We start from the raw sequence: 18,816 nt of genomic DNA on the forward strand, positions 1-18,816 counted from the left end.
ATTACAATTACAAAAATAATATTGCAGTCAATATTGCTTCAATATTTTCAAAATATACTTACAAAATTAAACTCTTCAAAAAAACATTAAAACAAACTTTTTCTGGTATCTTCCTTATCGCTGTTGTCATGTGAAGCAAACTGAACCCAAATTCAAAGAATTAGATACTATGATTCCTAATGGGTTAAATGAGGAATTCAACCTGTTACCTCTACTCTAATTCAGAACAAACACAGTCAACTTAAGTCAGATGTGGTGAAGTAATTATCAAGCAGGTTCAACTCATTGCATTTTGCAGAGTTCTATATTTCTTTGAATTTGGGTTCAGTTTGCTTCACATGACAACAGCGATAAGGAAGATACCAGAAAAAGTTTGTTTTAATATTTTTTGAAGAGTTTAATTTTGTAAGTATATTTTGAAAATATTGAAGCAATATTGACTGCAATATTATTTTTGTAATTGTAATTGTTTTTATAATTAGATATGTATTTAAGTTGTCAGAGTTTTGCAACTATATTCTGAGATTAATGAAAGCAACATTTCTGTAACTGTGTTTTTCCAGAAATGAAAATGTGTGTGTTTAAGTTGTTAGTATGTATTTAAGTTGTTAGAGTTTTGCAACTATATTCTGAGATTAATGAAAGCAACATTTGGCTGCAACATTTCTGTAACTGTGTTCTTCCAGAAATGAATGTGTGTGTTTAAGTTGTTAGTAAGTTTTTTTTAAAAATATTCAATATTTTGTATTTTAGCCCCTGATGAAGGCTTGACTGCACAAGCTGAAACGCGTTGGGCTTTAACATATTTTATACAAGAATTTTTTTATATACAAGAAATCTATGGTGCCTCCGTGCACAGAATAAAGCTACATCTTTTCAGCATTCTGGTCTTTGACCTCCTATTTGTGCTTCCAGTGAATGCTTCACACTTTTATCTTGTTATAAGCTGACACAACCTACGATATACATTTATTGATAATGGTAACATAAAATAAGACATCACAAAATAGGACAGAATTATTCAAAGAATATAATGGGGAACCTCATTTAACTTAAAGACACAACAGAAGGAAAAGGTCTCAGCAGTCTGCCTAAATTCCAAAAAAGAGGGGGGCAGAGTTCCACAAGCTGGGTGCCACTACAGAGAAAGTCCTGTCTTGGGTTCCAGCCAATCAGACCTCCAGGGGCAACAGAAGGTGGAGCAAGGCCACGGATGACCCATACAGTGGCCTGATTCACAGGGGTTCACCACCCTGCCACCTGCAAAGACCTTCACTGATGTACCCAGGGAGGGGCCCAAGCTCTTAGCTATCATTTTTAAAAAATATAGCCCTCCTAGAAAGAAAGTCATGAACCAAAATGTGCAGGTACCCTTCTAAGCAATTTCTGTGAAATGAGCCAGCCTGGCTGCTCCCACCTGTCACTATAAGTGAAGTCAGAGTTGTGATTGATAAGTGAGTTGTTTGGACACCAAGAAATAGAAATTCCTGAAGTATGAAAGGGCTTCTGTTTCCCCCTCTCCTTTAGTGCACATTTCTTGCTTCTGTTTTATTTTCTAGTAGCCTTTGGAATCTCCGTAGCTGCCCTCCCTTTTCACTTAGCAACCAGGATGCATCTTGCCTGTCATGGGTTTATCTGAGATCAGGTACTCCCGAGAAGTTGTTTCTGTATATATTACTACAAAATAAGTGTGGGTAGATGTTCCCCAATTAGGAAATGCAACATGTGAAAACTTTGAAAAGAGACTGATGCATGTCTCCTGCTGTGCAAGAGCTGATGTTCATGCACTCATAAAGAATTCACTGTTTGTTAACTTACAATACAATGGTATACATGACTTTTTCAGACATAAGTCTGTGTTTAATGAGGCTCACTCCAAGGTAAGTGGGGACAGGATGCCAACCTAGGCTTTGATTTAGGATTTGGCATTGTAGGAAAACAGAGTTCTTGTGTCTTTAACAGTTGTTCCTCCATAATCAGGACCAGCAAGACATAGCTGACTTCCCATTGTAAAACATGAGGTTTTCAGGGGATTGGGGGGAGACAAAAGCAGCAATAACTATACTCTCTTGAATTTTGTATTATGCTATGCCCCCCCCCCATGGCAGCCATTTTGTGACTGACACCCTCAGCACTCTGTCAAAATTTTAAATGTACCCCCTGGTCCACAAAGGTTGATGACCACTGCACAAAGTCAAACCATGGCTTAGTGTGGGCGGGCTCCCAGAGAGGAGATCACGGCTGCTTTTCTCCTTCCCAGTTGTCCTGCATCTTGAACCAGGCTCATAGTTTAGCACTTCTGGACAAACCTTGGTTACAGCTCATGGTTATTCTGGAGAGAGCTAAACCACAAGCCCGGGTTTGGACACCATGCTAAGCTAAGCCATGGTTTAGTGCAGCACAGCAGCAAGGACAAATGGGGAGAACCAAAACAGCTGCAACTTCTTTTTCTGGAGCTTGCGCATTGATGCTAAGCCATGGATTGGCTTAGTGTGACATGCAACCAGGGTAACGTGGGAAAAGGCACTTGTGACATCCGCCTCCATGCCTCTCCATGATTCTACCTCCTGATACCCCATGCTTGGATCAGAAAACCCCCCATGGGACATCTGCCTCGTCCTGTGTCAGACATATCCTCTGAACCACAAGTTTCAGCCTCCCACCTTTCTCCTCAAAAGGTGACCACTGGTGTACACTGATAGCAGAACTGGAATAGGGATGGTATGGAACTGGACCCTGTTGCGGTACGTACGTGACCAAGCTGACACACAGGATTTAGAACAAACAAAATACTCTATTAATTACAAGATGTTAAATATTATAAATAATTAGTGTTGTTATAGTCCCTATCCACCCTACCTACTCTACCCCTCTAATCCTAATAAAATCCTCCTTCAACACCCTCCCAATCCTATCCCTCCTAAAAACACACCCTAACTCTTCAAGAGCTAATCCCTGTCTCCTCTGACAAACCCGCTCTTCTATCCAAAATTCACTCGCAACTCTCACTCACACACTCCCTCCCACCTGGCAGTCTTACATCATCCACACCTCCTAGCATTCTATTAACTATTTCATAACAGAACACATTTTAAAACAAGGTTAAGCAGGTGGTTTTGCCACAGCGCTCCTTTAAGCATTCTGGTCCCAAGCCAGTTAGGGCTTTATAGGTAATAAGCAGTCTACCATGAAAGATCTGCCACAAATTTTCAGAACTCCAGGCCTATGGCAAACTAAATGAGTACACATGTGAGCACATACATACACGGACATTCAGATGCAACTCTACACAACATAGTGGTGGATTTCAAAAGTTTTAAACTTGTGGGAAATCTACAACATGAACTTTCCCCCTGAAGAGCCCCTAAGCATCTGCCCCAGAAACATTGTGCCTGGCAAGGGATGGGGTGGGGTGAGGTGAGTCCTCCAGGACACCCACACCAGTTTACAGGACCCATGGCCTGTTACAGTCATAAGTAACTACTCCCCTGTGGCCAAGCACTGAAGATGGGATAATGGTGGACAAGAGGGAGTAGTGGATGGACAAACTTCATAGGAGTTATAGTGGGATGTTACCTTAGAGGTCATCCAGTCCAGCCCACAGCTCAGTGCAGGAATCTTCCAACTTTCTCACAAGCCCTGCCCTGATAAGCTTCTGAGAAATTGCAGGATTCCCCAAAACAGAGCTTTAAAAGCCCCTGCATTGCAACATTTAAAACTGTGAGAACAGTATTTGGTTCATAGTGTCCAGCATCATTCCCTTCCCCCATCTCATATACATGTACACACACACACACATTTACACACACATTTACACATATGCATGGACTAAACTCAAGCCCAGCATAAAAATAATCAAAATGTGCATGGACTAAAAGGCAGTTTCACCTTCTGTCCCACCAATGAATGCAGGGTCTTGTCTCCTGGAACCAAAAACAGAAGGGGAAAGAAAAGCAGATTTGGTAATGGAGTTTCCAAAGATCAAAGTGAAGCAAAGAGTTTCATGGTCCTCCATGACTGGATTGGTCCTTTTATCCCTTTCAAGGCTAAAATTCAGAGCATGCACACACCAGTCTGTCTAAAAAAAGACCCAATCCTGAAAGCAATGGCATTTTGAAAGCTAAAATTTGTGCTCTGTTTCAAAGCAAATATCTCTTCTGCACTCATGCCAGGTTCTTCTGATGTCCCCTTCAGTCCAGGCAAGTTCTGAACAGAAGTCCCCACAGTTTATATGCTGATTGGATGGGAAACTCTGGTAAAGAAGGGACAGGTCCCAGAGAAAATTACTGTTTGTTCTCGCTTAAATTCAGCCAAGGAAAGTTTCTAGGATGGAAAAAGGGTCTCACTGCATGGAGTGCTATAATGGGTATATATAAATACATCACAGAAAAAGAAAAGAAACAAAGAAAAAATAGCTTCACTTGTTTGCAGGTCTGAATTTAATGCAGAACCAAACAGCTAGATGCAAAGCCATGATCCATATGAAGGGTAGGGCTGTGGCTGAGTGGTACAGCGCATGTCTTGCATGCAGAAGGACCCAGGTTCAGTCCTTGGCATCCTCAGGGAGGGATGGGCAAATCTGTCAATTTCAGTTTCTCATTTTTCCAATCTTTAAGCTCAGTTCTCCGCATTTCCACACCAGTTTACAATTCCACCCTGCCCGAGTCTTCATGAAAATTCATCAGCATTTTAGTGCTAATCTCTCCTAATATACACATTTGTATGCAATTCTGCCTAGTAGACACATTTTTGCAAAGCAATTTCCCCTGATATAATATATTTCTGTATGTCATTTTTCCTAATATATGCATTTTGATACATGCTTTACCCTAGCATATGCATTTTTGTACATATGTTTTGGCTTAAAAACTGCACCCCAACGATTCCTCAAACGATGGCAGTGTTTTGGTTTGCTTATTGTTTTGATGATGATGATGGACTGCCTTCAAGTTGATTCCGACTTATGGCAACCCTATGAAAAGGGTTTTCATGATAAGTGGTATTCAGAGGGGGTTTACCTTTGCCTTCCTCTGAGGCTGAGAGGCAGTGACTGGCCCAAGGTCACCCAGTGAGCTTCATGGCTGTGTGGGAATTCAAACCCTGGTTTCCCAGGTCGTAGTCCAACACATTAACCAGTACACCACACTGTCTCTCTGTATTGTTTTGGAAAGTGCAAACTAGGTAGGTTTGCCTTTAAATTTATTTTTATTTATTAGATTTATATCCCACCCTTTCTCCAAGTAGGAACCCAGGTGGCAAATGTGAACTGAATCAGATTTCTCCCCCATTCCTATCCTCAGGCAGGGATGTGAATCGCCAAAATGCAGCACGTCCTTATGACCTGTCCATGTGATTGCCATTTGTCTCTAGAAACATGGAGACAAATTTGCACATGGCCAGTTTGCAACATGAACATCAAATTCTGTGTGCCCCATATGTATGACATCACCTATAGTGAATACATATGTGTATTTCACCGTGTTGGTTGTGCAACAGGAAGCTCCGATAGGTTCTTTTGCCAAGTACACATGGCAAAATAAATAGACACATAAGGTGGTTCTTAGTACTAGCCCTACTCAGAGCATACCCATTGAAGTTAAAAAGATATTACTAACAGAGATTCATTAATTTCAGTGGGTCTGCTCTGAGTAGGACTCAGTTGAATACAACCCGTAGGATGGTGTACATGAAGCATCCTCAATCGGAAGCAGAGCGGCAGCTTTTGGATTGCTTCTGAGATTCATGTAAGCCCAAGGGTAGGCAGAAAGTAGATCAGGATCTACTGACAGATTTCTGGCTCACTTGCAGTAAATTGGCAATTCCGACTCTCAGAAGTCTAACAACAAGTTATTAAGTTATTTTCCTCCCTGAATTAAGTTGGTGAAAAAGAAAGCTTGATTGCCACTCAAATAGAATTAGATACATGGTTTGTAGTGGTTTTTCTCCCACACACACTTGGGGGTCAAATTATATATTATATTAAATGCGTACCATCAGCATTTCTTACAAAATTTAATATTAAGTGCAAGTAAGCCCAATTTTCGATGAAACTTGCAAGCACATGGAGCGGGGAGATTTAACCCTTCCCTCCCCAGCTATGATCCTGAAAAATACCCCTGGTGTGGCAATGAGAAAGCAGGGAAAGTTGCCACTGGTGCCCAAGAGAGCCTTTTCTTCTTTTTATGCATGAAATGTAATGTAGGGATGGTGGAACCTGTTGTCCACCAAAGATTGTTGGACTCCAGTTCCCATCAGCCCCAGCCAGCATGGCCAATAGTCAGGGGTGATGGAAGTTGGAGTCCAGCAACATCTGGGGGGCCACCTGTTGCTCCATCCCTGATTTAATGCAACCTGTAGTTTGACCTTTAAAGATGCAGAATATTGACTATGTTTCCAATCAAAATGCTTCAGTTAGTTAGGCAGGTGACAAACGAACAAAAACAAGCAAACAAACCCTACTTTCCTCCAAAATGAATGAAAGTACATAGATGAAGATGCAGTGCGACCTCAGGTCAATCAGATCAGACCTTTGTGTGGCCTTAACATCTCTCTATTGTCTAAATTTACATTTTGGGACAATACACTGCTCTGTTCGACAGGTGATCCCAAGACTGCATGCTGACGGGAAAACTGGCCCATAAATTAAATAAGATGCTGAAGCAGACGCTCGCTGAATCTGAAGCCCAATTTCATGTTTTACATTCCCTAATGAAGTCAGGAATTCTCCTTGCTAATGAGAAAGTCCTGGAGAATGTTAATCACATATCCGAGGCTTTGAGAGACAAACAGACAACAACAACTGTCCAAGCCCTGTTTTTGGCAGCCAACACTCCTGCTTTCCAATCGCTCTTCTAATGGTAACCAGCAGAGCCACATAAAACTTAGCAAAGGGGGGAGGGAGAGCGCAAAGGGAAAGTTAAGCAGAAGGCTCATTGAGCCTTTGGACAAGCATTTATGAAATGGACAGAGAATGACATCCTAAGAATCTTAAAATTTATCATTTCTTCTCAAAGCAAGTTTCTAGCACTCATGATTGCCAGGGTAAAACAAGTGGGCAATATCTGCCTCAACTGCAGAAACAAGAAAGAGCCTTTTGTTCGGGTATCCCTAGGATGGAACCGTAGCTTTCCCCCTTCCTAACCGCAGGCAGAAACAGCTGGTGCAGGAGCAGGGGAGGGGGTCAAACAACCTATGGTTCAATGTCCTTGTTTTCTCTGGTAAAGACAGCTAAGGCTGCTTCAAAGGCAAGCGGCTGACTTCGGAGTGGCAGCTCCCTGGGATTGCTGCAAAAGGCATGTGCTAGAAGGAGGCTTCCAGCTACAGATGCCTGTGCTGCTTGTAGGAAACGTAAGCTAGTACCGGAGCAGAGAGGCTTCTAAACGCTTGGTGCCTTGTTAAAAAGCCAACATGCAAACAAGGCCTGAGAGTATTCATATCGTCTCCAGAAAGAGAGGGCAGACCCTCCCAGATACAACAGTGCTGCTCTCAGTAAACACATTCTACTTCTGACTAGATTGGGGATAGATCTAGGAGCTTTCCTTTGGAGGAAAGTGGTTGGGGGGATGGATACCTTAGTAGGCAGGGCTAGAGTCAAAAGTGAGCAGGCACACCCTTTTTGTCTCTTCCCTTCCCTCTCCTTTCTTCATTCATCATCCATTCATTTTTCCTCTCACACAAGGATACAGAGGCTCCTCCCCTGCCAGCTAGCCTGCCTCCTCCGTGGACCCCCAGCCTCTCCCTCCCCCCCATTCTGCACCCTCCTTTCATATGCACAGCATTGTCAGAGTTGCTTTGCATCAATCCATTGAAAATGTGCAACATCCCTGTATATGCAACAATTGCCCAGAGTTACCTGTGCGTACTTCCCAGCGCATATCATTCCATTCCACCTCGGGACGATAAGGCAGCCTGGGTGACGAATTAGATAGTTGTCTGCCCTGCCCACAAAGGTGCCTGGATACCCCGTCACTGAACCATCCAAATCGTGGAAAATCGAGACTTTGTCACCATCATTATTGTTGTCTCCAAACCACTGGCCTGGCCTGCCCAAGAATACCTTGAGCCCAACCTTTAGAGAAAGAGAAAAAGTAGCACACAGTCATCATTACTGCAACTACTATGCTATATTTCAGGTTTCTAATTGCCATTCATTGCTCATGTCCCACATTCTAAACAAGACCATATTATAAAACTTCCATGGTGGAAATTCCAGGCCTTATCACAAGTTCTCTGTGCCTTTGTCAACTGAATGGCAGGGCAGAAACACAACAAGTGAGGCCTTCCCATCACTGCATTCCTATGCTGGAAAATATGCATTTGTTGAACTTCCGTCTGCTATGTAACTCTTAAAGCAAGGATTGGGAACCTGTGGAACCCCAGATGCTACTGGATTCCAACTCCCATCAGCCCCAGCCAGCATGGGAGTTGTAGTCCAGCAACATCCAAGGACCCCTGGTTCCCTACCCCTGCCTTAAAAACAAAGAACTTCTCTCAAGGCCAAAATGTGGCAATTCTAAATTGCTTGCTTGACATTTTCCCAGTGCTACTGTTTTAAGGTACTTGTAGCCCCCACCAAGGTGCTCCAAAAGATGCAATGGGCTTACACCCCTTGATCCTCACAACCATAATGCAAGTTTGTTTAAAATGAGAAACAGCGACTTACCCTCAGGCTACCCAGTGAGCTTTATAGCCAAGGAACAATCCGAACACAAGTATCCCTGGCCCAAGTCCTGGAATGAAGAATCTGTGGCCATCTAGATGATGTTATACAACCCCTTTCAGCTCCAGCCATCAGGGGATGGTGGGAGTTGTAGCTCAACAACATCTGGAATGCCACAAGTTCCCCATCCCTGCATTGACTGACAGTGGCTCTCTTAGGTTCCCAACACCACCACCCTGCGCGATCCTGTTGGAGGTGCCATGGATGCTGGCATCTCTGCGCTCTTCCACTGTATCTGCAGCCCTTCACCACTGGCATCATTGCACTCCAAGCTTCTATGCCCTCACCATGTAACATAAAATGAAGTCAGGAAAGGAAACTCAAAGCATGATGCCAGACCCACACATTTCATCTTTCCAGATGTTTAGGGGAGAGAAGAGGAGGAGTGTGGCAGGCCCACATCCTCTGTAATGTCCAGTTCCAGCTCAAGGTTTGCAATATTCAAGATGTGGTCTGCAGGATCAGACTCTTGGAGTTTACAGACTCTGCTGTTTGCGTGAGCCTTTGGGCTTGCTCTGCCTGGCTGCTTAGCTCTATGTGCTTATGGGAGGCCACCACCGATGACTGCCTCACCCTCCGTTTGACCTTAAGGGCAACTTGTTTAAACAAGTTGCAATATGTGATTCACTGAAAGGCCTGAACTTCCCTTCCCCACAAGGATACAAGCAGCAGAGAGGTGCATGACACACCCATGCTTTGCACACCCCCAAAATAATAATAATCAGAACATCAGAGGGAAGGTTCTGAGTATTCAGGATGAATATGACAGTCAGTCAAGCACTGAAATGCTAGACAGAAAGCTGCCTTCCATCAAATCAAACCACTGCTTTAGGGTTGCCAGGTCAAACCCTGGAATTTCAGGGGCGGGGCCCTACTATGTGGGGGGCAGGCCCTGGAGCTGGCTGCATCCCATTGGGATGTGTGTGTTAGGAACTGAGATGCAGACAGTTCCAAAGCTGGTTGTATGTGAGACAATGGACCTAAATCTCCCCAGGGAAGGAGAATTTGGGCCCATTGATGTGCCCCCATCTTGGATTCGGTTGCATTCAATGGGGGGGGGTGAAGAGGTGTGGCAATTGGCCTCCCCAGGGAAGGGGAGATTTGGGCCTATTGTTGCACCCCCCTGGCCAAAACCAGAAATTGGGGTGCATCGCCTGGAGACCCCAAAGAAACAGAGTCTCTGGACCTGGCAACGCTATTTTCCATCTACCTCAGCATTGCCTACATCAGCATCCTTCAACCTTGGGTCCCCAGATGTTGTTGGACTACAACTCCTATCATCCCTGAACATCATCTAAGCTAGCTGGGAATGATGGGAGTTGTAGTCCAGCAACATCTGTGGATCCAAGTTTGAAGGACACTGGTCTACACTGGCTGGCAGTTACGCTCCAAGTCTCCTCACTTACACTTCTCTCCATTCTGATCAGCGAGGCATTGTTCTGAGGGCTTATCTGCCAAGCATTCTTCATGAAGAAGCCAATGGCGCTTGCATGCCTGTCAGCGGTGGGGGTAAACTTTCTAAATGTGCATTTTGTCAGCCGGACAGGACCATCGTATATTTGGAAGCCACGTATTGGAAATGTCCTGCAGATGATTAAAACAAAAAACAAAAGCAGAAAAAAGAGGTAGTGTGGCTTGTAGTTATAGCTATTCCTGAAAAGTTACAAATTTATTTTTATCAAGCTTTATTTGCCCTCCAGGGAGCTCAGAGCATTACAAGGGGCTGTCTCATTTCTTCTTGTGAGAATGCTGTGAGGCAGATTAAGTTGGGAGATAAGGGGTGTTCAAATGATCCCTGTCATGTAGAGAGATGGGGAAATCTGTCAATGTTGGTGTCTCTTAGTTTCCCATTTTCCCAGTCTTCAGTGCTCCACATTCCCACATCAGTTTGTGATTTTTTTTTTAAAAAAAGGCCTCATGAGAATTCATAGACATTTTAGTGCAATACTTTGGTAATATACACATTTTTGTATGCAAGTTTGCCTAACGTACACATTTTTACAGACCAGTTTTCTCTAAAGTAATACATTTTTGTATGTTAAGTAACATATGACTACGTATGGGTAGGTGGTTCCCGAGTTTGGATAACTGGTCAATTGCCTGCTTTGGATGGGGTCGTACACCCTCTGAAAGAGCAGATTCACAGTTTGGGGTGCTCCTGGATCCATCTTTGTCTCTAGAGGCCCAGGTGACCTCTGTGACTAGGAGTGCCTTTTACCAGCTTTGTCTGGTAAGATAGCTGTGGCCTTTTCTGGACCGGGATAGCCTGACCACTGTTGTTCTTGCACTGGTTACCTCCATTCTAGATTACTGTAATGCACTCTATGTGGGGCTGCCTTTGAGGTTGGTCTGGAAGCTGCAGCTGGTGCAAAATGTGGCGATGCGACTGTTCACTGGGGCAGGATATCTCCAACATGTTACCCCACTGTTGAAAGAATTGCACTGGCTCCCATTAGTTGCTAGGCCAAGTTCAAGGTGCTGGTTTTGATGTATAAAGCCCTATATTGCTTGGGACCCATAAGACCATATTGCCCCTTATATTCCCAGTCGATCACTTCGCTCTGCAGACAAGGACCTCCTACAGATACCATTACCAGGAGGTCTGCTCCGCACAACATAGGAAGTGGACCTTTAATGTTGTGGCACCGACACTTTGGATTTCCCTCCCTTTAAACATTAGAAAGGTGCCATCTCTGGTATCTTTTTGGTGCCTACTGAAGACTTTCCTCTTTCAACAAGCCTTTTAAGTAGAGTCCTTTTCCCGGCCTGTGTCTGTTTTGGAATCACTTTCTAAAATGTTTTTAAAGATTTTTAAAAATATTTTATTTTTAAAATGTTTTAAGATGTTTTTAGTGTTTTGTTCTTTGTTTGCCACCTTGGGCTCCTTCTGGGAGGAAGCATGGGATAGAAGTATAATAATAATAATAATAATAATAATAATAATAATAATAATAATAATAATAATAATAATAATAATAATAGTACATATGAATTTTTATGCACTCTTGGTGCCAGTATATGCATTTTTTCAAAACTCCCAGCATCCTTCACAAACTACACATCCCAGGACTTGGGCGGAACCATGTCTGCTTAAAGTGGAATAATAGTGGAATAAAGATATGGTATTAATGTGGTCTAAGCCAAGCCACAGCGTAGTAGCTCAGTGCAACAGCAAAAAGCCCAGGGAGGAGCAAACCAGTTGTGATCTCCTCCCCATGAGCCTGCAAATTTGCTCATTCACACTAAGACATGGTCCGACTCAATGTAACATACAAAGCAGACCGGTACATGCTCCAGAAACACCCCCAAAACTCAGTTTTCTACATCTGCTTCTTATTTCTACTCTATGAACGTGCATCTGTTCAACTTTTTTTTTTTTAGTTTGTTAATTCTTTTTGTTTTCACAACACTTCCCCTGTTCTACTCAGTGTATACTTCTCTTTTGGAAAGTTCCACCGTCCTCGCTTTCCATTCTGGATGCATGCCATCTCAATTCCCTGAACTACACTTAAGTCTATTGTACAACATTTCTGTACAATTATTTATCTTTCGTTTCAGTATGACAAAGACCATTGCAATTTATTGAGGCCAGATCCCCCTCACTTTTTCACTCATCTACCCAGAATTTCTCCCCCCCCACGCCCCCCCAAAATCTCACAGTTTTGCTCCAGCTTTCTTCCTTGACTCATTTCTGCACCCAGAACCATCCTTCATAGGAAAACTCCTTGATTTACAGGTGGAACAAAAAAAGCCAGTTACCAGCATTCTATCACACTCTAGCACAGCCCCCCCCCAACATGGTGACCTCCAGTCGTTGCTGGCTTACAACTCCCATCAGCCTCAGCCAGCATGGCCAATGGTCAGAGATAATGGGAGTTGTCATTCACAACATCTAGAGGCAGAGATGGGGCAGAAATTTGATTCATTCTGCATGTCAAGCTGAATCTATCAAATGTGCACTTTCTGAAACGATATGGAAACTGAAATACAGCCATCCTTCAAAATTTGCTCTTAACTGAATTTTGCAATGCAGTTCCCCAACAAAACAATGTTTACAAAAATGCATGTGTTAGGGGAAAGTGTGCATAAAAATGAATATATGAGTGACAATAACATATAACAATGCATTATATGACAAAAATGGCTTGCAAAAATGTGTACATTTGTCCAAACTGCCTACAAAAATGTGTTTTATTAGGAGAAAATTGCACTAAAATGCTGGAAATTTTTCATCTGGATATGTCTGAAGTAAAACTCACAAATTGCTGTGGAAATATGGAGAACTGAATTTAAGACTGGAAAAATGAGAAACTGAGAGAACCCAAATCGAGAGAGCTTCCCATCTCCGTCTGGAGGGCACCACGTTGGCTAACCACAACTCTAGTAGTGCCTCGGGAAATATCAAAGAGAAGGGCTGCAGATAAGATTCCCATCACTCCTCCTAACAGTGAACTTACACGGCTTGGGACCACAATACCTGATGGAACGCCTCTCCCGATACAAACCCACCCGTACACTACATTCAAGATCAAAGGCCCTCCTCCGGGTGCCTTCTCTGAGGGAAGCTCAGAGAATGGCAACAAGGGAGAGGGCCTTCTCAGTGGTGGCCCCCAAATTATGGAATGATTTGGTTGACGAGGTGCGCATGGCGCCAACACTTATCTTTTCGGCGCCAGGTCAAGACTTTCCTCTTCTCCCAGACATTTTAGCATGTGTTCTATATTGTTTTAGATTTTTAAATTGTGGTTTAAATTGTTTTTTAAAAGATGTATTTTAAATTGTATTTGTTTTTAGTTATTGTAAACCGCCCAGAGAGCTTCGGCTATGGGGCGGTGTACAAGTTTAATAAATAAATAAATAAAAATTAACTCAGGTGGAGGGTGCCGAAAGAAATGGAGCCAAGTTGGGGCCACTGAAAAACAAGGGGGAGGTATCACAGTGCCCTGGAGAACCACAAGGTTTGCAGAAGCACCTTAACAGAGAGGAGGGGGGAAAGCAACAGCCCAATGAGGACTGAGCATGCTCAGTTGCCACAGAATGTTGAGTGCTAGTTGGACAAGGAAAAGATGGGGCAATGGTGACAGTGGAGGCCAAAGAGATGGAATGGCCCATTGGAGGAAGGCTTAATTGGCTGGCTGGAACAGGAGGGCTCCTTTGAAACCTCTTGTCCCAGAGTCCCACTTGGTGAGCTCCAAGAACCAAAGTTCATGGGTTGCAGCCCGGGAGATGGGGGGAGGGCAAAATTCAACCCGCAGTCCAAACAAGGTAGGATTGCCCACCAAACAAGCGCATGGCTGCCATTCAGGATATGGGAAGAACAAAGCATTGCACTGGGGACAAAACTGAACAACCCCTGTCAGAAACGAAGGAAGCTGCTTTATACCGAGTCAAGTTGCCGGTCCCTCAAGCTCAGTATTGTCTGCACTGACCGGCAGCAGCTCTTCAGGGTTTCAGACAGGGGACGTCCCCAGCCCTACCTGGAGATGGCGGGGATTGAACTTGAGACCTTCTGTATGCAAGGCAGATGCTCTGCCACTGAGCTATGGCCCTTCCTTGATCCTCACAACCCATTGCCAGATGGTGGCACCGACAGGAACGGCAGGGACTCCAACCACAAATGGCCTGCTTGTCACGACAACGGCAGTAATCATTTTAAAAGCACCCGTGATATGTTACTCCCTTTTCAGGAGGCTTGCATGCTTGCAGGAACTCCCAGTTCGAATACATTTCTCCCATGCCAATTCATTTCCAAAGGAAACCACAATCTGTGAATGACCTACTTGTTTCGGGGCAGTGTCCTATATTCTCCGTTGGCTCCTCTCCCCCAGTAACTGTTTTGCCCTCCCCGGGAACCAACATTGTTGCTCTCGCCAACAAAGACGGAATGAGTCACTTCTAGGCTGCAGCCTTCATCTATGGGGAAAGTTCCATCGCTATAATTAGACAAACAAGAACAAAACAAAAATCAGATGGCAAGTATGAGCACAGTTCAAAGCCGTTCTGCCAGTGGAGGTGCGTTTGAAATCAGGCCCGATTCTGGTGTTATAGCAGGTAACGGCAAAGGGCAACCAAAATGATAGAAAAGGCTGAAACACTTTTGCTCTTGAGAAACAGCTAAAACAGTTACGAGAAGGGTCTTAGCTCAAAGAGCATCTGCTTTGCATGCAGAAGATTCCCGATTCAATCCCGGGAATTTCCATGTAGGGGCTGGAAAAAGCTCCTGCCTATAATCCTGGAGAGCCACCACTGTCAGCAATACTGAGCTAGATGGACCAATGGTCTGACTCAGGAAAAGGCAGCTTTCTACAGCGTGGTGTAGTGGTTAAGGTCTTGGACTATGACCTGGGAGGCCAGGGTTCGAATCCCCACACAGCCATGAATCTCCCTGGGTGACCTTGGGCCAGTCACTGCCTCTCAGCCTCAGAGGAAGGCAATGGTAAACCACCTCTGAATACCGCTTACCATGAAAACCATAAAGGGTCGCCATAAGTCGGGATCGACTTGAAGGCAGTCCATTTCCATTTTTACATTTCCATCATCATTCTCACAGCTGTCACACTTGTGACACAGCTCTATCTTGAAAACTGTCCAGGATCCCAGGAGGAATTTCTATGGCTACAAAGTTATCCAATGCCAATTCCATTTTAGGGCATGATAAATGCTTCCTCAGACAAGCTAGCAAAAAAAGGGAGAGAGAAACTCTAGGACAGTGTTCTTCAACCTTAGGTCCCCAGATGTTGATGGACCACAGTTCCTATCATCCCTGACCATTGACCATGCTGTCTGGGGATGATGGGGGTTGTAGTCCAACAACATCTGGGGATCCAAGGCTGAAAAACAGTGAAACCCTGAGTTTGCTAGGGATTTGCTTAATTAAGTAAGAACCTCATTGTTTCTCTGGGCTTTCTCGGTACTTGAAGTTCCTGAAAACTTTAAAAGGTACTGTGAACCCTTCTTGTTATAAGGTAGCTTCCTACATTCATCTGCTTTATCATTTATAGGAATACAGAAAGATGCCTTAAACCAGCTAAGAGTCTTTGTCCATCTGCTACAAGATGGAGAACCTGAGGTCCTCCAGAAGATGCAGGACTACCACTCCCATCATCCCTGACCAGTGACCATGCAGGCAAGGTCTGATTGGAGTTGGAGTCCAACATCTTCCAGAGGTCACCAGGTTGGGGCCTTTATGGCATCATCTGGAAGGCACCATGTTGAGACATATGTATATGGCTTCCCATTCACATAGATGGACAAGGGCCTTTATCTAAAACAGGGATATGGGGAATCCAAAAACATCTGTCCCCATCCTTGATCTACCTCGACTGGTAGCAAAACTCCAGGTTCTCAGGCGGGGGAAAGAATTGCTCTCTCCCATCACCTTTATGCTTAAAAAAAACTCACCTGGAGATCCTGGGACTTTCCCTAATCAAAACGCACACTCTGGGACTGAGCTATGGTCCCTAGATGATGGCTTAAGCACGGGGCGAGCAGGGATGAGAAAGGTTTACAAAATTATGACTGATACGGTGAGAACTGATAGAAAGAAATTTCTCTTCCACCATAAAATAGTGGGGCATCCAATAAAATGGGCGATAAATTCAGAACAGATGCAAGAATAATTCCTTTGCTCAGTGCATAAGATATGGAATTACTGAGCCTCTGATGGCTTTTGTGCGGGTGTTTGAAAGGCTATGCATTTTCACTTAGGATAGGTCTGTCAGTGGCTATTAGCTACAGTAGCCAAATGCAGAGATGAGGAAACTCTGGCCCTCCCAGAGCTTGGAAAAGGTACGTTTTTGAACTAGAACTCCCATCAGCCCCAGCCAGCATGGCCACTGGATTGGGCTGATGGGAGTTGTAGTTCAAAAAAGTAACTTTTCCAAGCTCTGGACCATCCAGATGTTGCTGGACTCCTATCAGGCCCCATCAGCATGGCCAATGGTCAGGACTGATGGGAGCTAGAGTCCAGCAACATCTGGAGGACCACAGATTTCCCATCCCTGCATCCAGAGAACCACACACACACACACACCCCTCTCATAATTAGAGTACTGGTTTCATACAAACATGACCCTGTTAAGAAAGGAGAACTCACCTGGCTAAAGTGAGCCCGATCCCATTGTCTGCAAAACTAGGAAGGGGCAAAAAAGAAAACATACAAAAAGATGTGAGTTGGAGGAAATGCGGGGTGCTACTTTCTCACCCTCCACCCCCAACCGCACCTTACAGAGGCAGTTCTTTACTGATTTATAGACCATCTACCTGGGAACAATCGCACCTCCAAAGCAGGGTACAAGCTATTAAAATATGGCATCAACTAAGTTATACTCAGTAGACCCTTTAACATTAATAGATCCAAGATAGCCATATATTAATTTCAATGAGTAACACCGGAAACAACCCCCTATCATTATCATACACACCGTATTGGCCTGAATATAGGCCACACTTCCCCCCCCCCAACTTGCTTCTATAAAACCCAAGTGCAGCTTATATTATCATGCTCTTATAGGTAGAGAAGCCATGATTTAAGATGGCCCTTGGGAACCACATGGGACTTTGGTAATTTTTTTAAAGGATCACCGGTCATTCCTGACAGATGGTGCTGGATGCCTAATGAGTTACTCATTGTGAGATGAATCTAGATGTTGCACATTTTTTTTAGATAATAAAAAAACACTGGATGGTGCTAGAGACTGATGAGTCCAGCCTATATTCGGGGGTGGCTTCTATTCGGACCATTATGGTCATTTTAGCACAGGAAGCAGCGGAAAAGAAGTGCAGTGTTTTCAAGACACCTACCCACAGTTGCGGAAGACAATATCTCCACCCCTAGCCCAGGCTCCGTGGTCGTTATTTTTAAAAGCAATAAGGCCATCAATTACAGCAGGGATCCGTGGCTTTTTAGGGTCAGCGTCCTGATGTGGGCGGAACCTGGGGAAAAGAATGAGGTTAAATCACCAAGACCCTAGCAGAATGGGATATTAGATACACAAGCATCAATACAGAAAAAAGCTATCCATGCTCCCCAAATACTTCAACTGAAACAAAGCCTCAGCGTTCCGGTATTTTTGGCCACAGGAAAATGTAAGCTGGGACGCATTCAAAAATGCAAGCTGGGTTTATGACTGCTCATGGTACTGCATGGCTAAAAATAGCAAGTGTTGGAATAGAACAGTAGAAGCCCCAAGGAGTGGAGATAGTTCATCATTCTGGAAGGTGTCCCAGGAAACCCTCCTGGCAACTTCTCATCTCCCTTTCTCTATCCCAGACCATGCATCAAACTTCTGAGGCTTCTCAAATGTGCAGAACCCTGGGCAACTTCAGACATGCATAGAGCATCACGGGATTGGTCTACACCTGTCTGTGTGAGAGGGCTCCACTGAAAAGTGTTGTGTGTAGCTTGATGTGCAAATTCCAGCAGTGGTGTTTGATGGTCTGCAATGGCTTAATCACATGGGCTAGACATGATCTGAGGTTTCAGTTATCAGGTGGCAAATGTGCATGTGTGAGGCAGGCCTGGCCTTTGCATGAATTCCACACTCTGCCACCATAAGTCCCTACCCATCCACCTTGCGGAAGGGGGCAAGGAGAGGTAATTAATTTGCACAATCGAGGCTTCCGGATGTTCTGTCTGGCAGAAGTTGCTCAAAAGTTTGGCTTAAGGGTCAGCCATGAGCACTCATTCTATTTAGAGCCCTCAAAGCAGTGTACAAAAGGTCAAAATAAAATTATGCAAAATTATGGAACAAGCCAATCTTAGGGATAGAAGTTTCTGATTTTTTCCAATATTAAATCCAGTTCTTCACATTTCTGCAGCAATTTGCAATTTTTGTGTGAATTTCTCCTAATAAACACACTTTTATATGCAATTTTGACGATTGTACACATTTTTGCAAACCATTTCCCCCAATATAATGAATTTTGAATGTTATTTTCACTATATATTTTCACTAATATTGCAGCCCTAGGCTTCTACTGGGAGGAAGGGCTGGATATAAATTTAATAAATAAATAAATAAATACATTTTATGCGCACTTTTTCCCTAATATAATGCATTTTTGTAAACATTATTTGGTTGGAGAACTGCACTGGA

General features: G+C 43.9%; 2 protein-coding genes across 10 annotated transcripts in view; both read right to left on the bottom strand.

Moving 5' to 3' along the window:
* CEMIP (cell migration inducing hyaluronidase 1) overlaps positions 1–18,816 on the bottom strand; it is a 182,029-nt gene that overhangs the window by 141,379 nt on the left and 21,834 nt on the right. The gene's annotated exons all lie outside the window — the stretch shown is intronic.
* LOC133369860 (inactive cell surface hyaluronidase CEMIP2-like) overlaps positions 1–18,816 on the bottom strand; it is a 106,123-nt gene that overhangs the window by 44,003 nt on the left and 43,304 nt on the right. For all 9 annotated transcript variants that reach the window (XR_009759007.1, XM_061595563.1, XM_061595564.1 and 6 more), the window contains 5 exons: positions 17,522–17,653; positions 16,815–16,850; positions 14,500–14,652; positions 10,126–10,303; positions 7,853–8,068 (listed from right to left, as the gene is read on the bottom strand). Coding sequence is in view for 8 of the 9 variants with exons in the window: in XM_061595563.1 (XP_061451547.1) it covers positions 7,853–8,068; positions 10,126–10,303; positions 14,500–14,652; positions 16,815–16,850; positions 17,522–17,653 (715 nt within the window). In the remaining variant the exon portion in view is untranslated. The remainder of the gene's footprint in view (positions 1–7,852; positions 8,069–10,125; positions 10,304–14,499; positions 14,653–16,814; positions 16,851–17,521; positions 17,654–18,816) is intronic.

The sequence above is a fragment of the Rhineura floridana genome, chromosome 14 (assembly GCF_030035675.1).
Source record: "Rhineura floridana isolate rRhiFlo1 chromosome 14, rRhiFlo1.hap2, whole genome shotgun sequence".
NCBI classification, from domain to species: Eukaryota; Metazoa; Chordata; class Lepidosauria; order Squamata; family Rhineuridae; genus Rhineura; species Rhineura floridana.